Consider the following 2627-nt stretch of genomic DNA (forward strand, 5'->3'; position numbering starts at 1 on the left):
TATTTCACAGACCCACACAGTGTAGACTAACAATGACTGGCTCGTAACACTATTTGTAACGTCTGGCTAGGTATACTTGGCTCTGTCTCCTGGCTCGTTGTACAGACTGTCAGCTACATCTGGTGGCTCACATGACTCAGGTGACTAACAATTAGCTAACAGACTATGGTCGATGTAGTCAGTTGCTGCCTAGGGACTATTCATGATTTCCCTCTTCTCCCTTTCTTGAATTCTATTCCCTTTTATTTATTTTCCTTTATATTTCAGACATTATTAATTTTAACTCCAAAATCTCACAAGTTTAAAATGGCCATGACATCCGAGTTACAAATGACATTTAACGTTTACATGAGGACAGTTGGCGAGCAGGTTACCTGCCTCAACTTGGAATACACTAGGAGCATGTAACCTGTCCAGTAAAATGCCTGCCTGTTGGCCTAGTGTAAACGTGGCTTCAGTATTATTAACAACTATCTGTAATTTACAACGATTCAGTCAATCTTTTGAAACTGGAAATTAAAACCACGTCAAACTGCAAAGCAATATTTGTGTCATGGAGATATATATCAGTTAACCTTTTTTAGATATATATTACTATACGCCTGATAATAGACCAAAGTCCAAATTTGTATCCCATTTTAAATGATTTGCAGATTTTACATTTTCTACCCTGACATTGAGCCCCCTCCGACAAACTCGGATTGGTAAAGCCGGGTGAGGGGAGTGATTTTTAAGCCACGTTTAGTGATTTTTTTATGGAGTACGAAATAACGAAACAGCTAAAAATAAAATAAAATTATTTTATTATTTGTAATTATGAGTTTGTTGAGGATGACAAGTTTACTTGCACTGTTTAAATTCTATGGGAAAACTGCGTTTTTTTTGTTTTTTTTTTTGCTCAATGTTTAAGGAAAACGAGTTCACCCCCGTACATATAAATAACAAACAATATTTCCTAATATTATATACATGTTATATCACAACTCTCGAGTACTAGCTGAACGGATGTCATAAGGCTGTGTTAGATAACTCGCATAACACTAGTATATAAGCCTGCGGTCTCTTACCATTGCTACACTCATCTCCACGACCACAGGACAGCAACATGCAGAGTCTACTGTCACTGGTACTGGGGTTGACTACCATCATAGTCGAGGGACATGACTTCAGCAACCATCACCACCACGAGGTGAAGACCATCACGATAGAGAAGGAGGTGAAGGTGCCGTACCCGGTCCACGTGGAGAAGAAGGTACCGTACCCTGTCAAGGTGCACGTCGAGAGGCCGGTCCCCTATCCTGTGGAGAAACCTTACCCTGTGACTGTGGAGAAGAAAGTGCCTTACCCGGTCAAGGAGTATATCCCTAAACCTTACCCTGTCGAGAAGAAGATCCCTTTCCCTGTGAAGGTTCCTGTGGTGAGGCCAGTACCCGTGCATATCCCCAAGCCTTACCCCGTCTACGTAGAGAAGAAGGTGCCCTATCCTGTAGAGAAACACATCCCTTACCCGGTCAAGGTGCATGTCCCCCGGCCTGTCCCCTATCATGTTCCTGTTGTCAAACACGTGCCTTACACCGTCGAGAAGAAAGTTCCTTATCCCGTCAAGGTGCCAGTTGAGAAGCCAGTCCCCTACCCTGTGGAGAAGCCTTACCCCGTCTACGTAGAGAAGAAGGTTCCCTACCCGGTGGAGAAGGAGGTGCCGTATCCAGTCAAGGTTCCGGTTCACATCCCGGTCTATGACCATGAGCACAAGTATCATGAAGAACACCATTTCGGAGGACATTACTTAGGAGGGCATGACTTGGCAGCGTTACATAATCACAAACAATGGGACCGTGGTGTTCAACATTCCTTTTAAGTACAAATTTCCCCTAACTGTACCTGAGAAAATTATACCAAGAAATATTTGAAATATACGAGTATAAGCCTCCTAATTAGTTTTTGTAATTAATTGTTCCTGTAAGCACTAAACGAATTGCAGTTATTAATAATATTCATGGTAAATTTAACAATCATCTCATAAGTTAGCGATGTATGCAATGTTACGATTCAACAGATGCGTTGGTTTTATCACTCTTCGGCCTACAATACTGAGATCAATTTTGTCAAAAATATATTTATTATTTAAATTTTCGTAAATAACTATATCTACTCTTTATCTTTTGTAGGTTATGGAACGTGCATTGAAAGCACTTACGGTGTTTTACATTACATAATATCGTATATTATCATTATTCTTTTTGAGATCACTGGTTCTTGGATTAGACTAATTTAAAGCTTTGTTAATGACCAATACTTTCTGTAAAGTCCGCCTCATACTTTAGATTTAATTAGTAGTGGAAAGGCTAGACTCTTTGTTGGCTTGTAGCTTGATAATGAATGAGAGTACATGATCTCACAAGCCAGGTCATCGCTAATGATGAAATAAACCAGAGCCTCTGCCTTAGTTAAAACTATCGCTGCCATTGTTTATAAAGTTATTGGTTTAGGTTTCACTGCTCTATGTAAATTGACGTACACTCTTTATGATGCTTTTACACGTCACTTTCATGCGTATGCCACATGTGCAACATTCACATAATTCATTAGGATTTCGTTCACAATAACATTTTGAACTACGATCTCAG

At 40.0% G+C, this 2627-nt stretch overlaps 1 protein-coding gene across 1 annotated transcript; it reads left to right on the forward strand.

The window, feature by feature from the left end:
* Positions 1-1105: 1105 nt before the first annotated feature.
* LOC128984996 (uncharacterized) lies at positions 1106-1858 on the forward strand. The gene has a single exon (XM_054404371.1). The coding sequence runs from the start codon at positions 1106-1108 to the stop codon at positions 1856-1858; it is 753 nt and encodes a 250-aa protein (XP_054260346.1).
* Positions 1859-2627: the final 769 nt, after the last annotated feature.

Source organism: Macrosteles quadrilineatus, unplaced genomic scaffold (genome assembly GCF_028750875.1).
Source record: "Macrosteles quadrilineatus isolate MER2022 unplaced genomic scaffold, UCM_ALF_1.0 Scaffold_2__2_contigs__length_208266976, whole genome shotgun sequence".
Classification (NCBI taxonomy): domain Eukaryota; kingdom Metazoa; phylum Arthropoda; class Insecta; order Hemiptera; family Cicadellidae; genus Macrosteles; species Macrosteles quadrilineatus.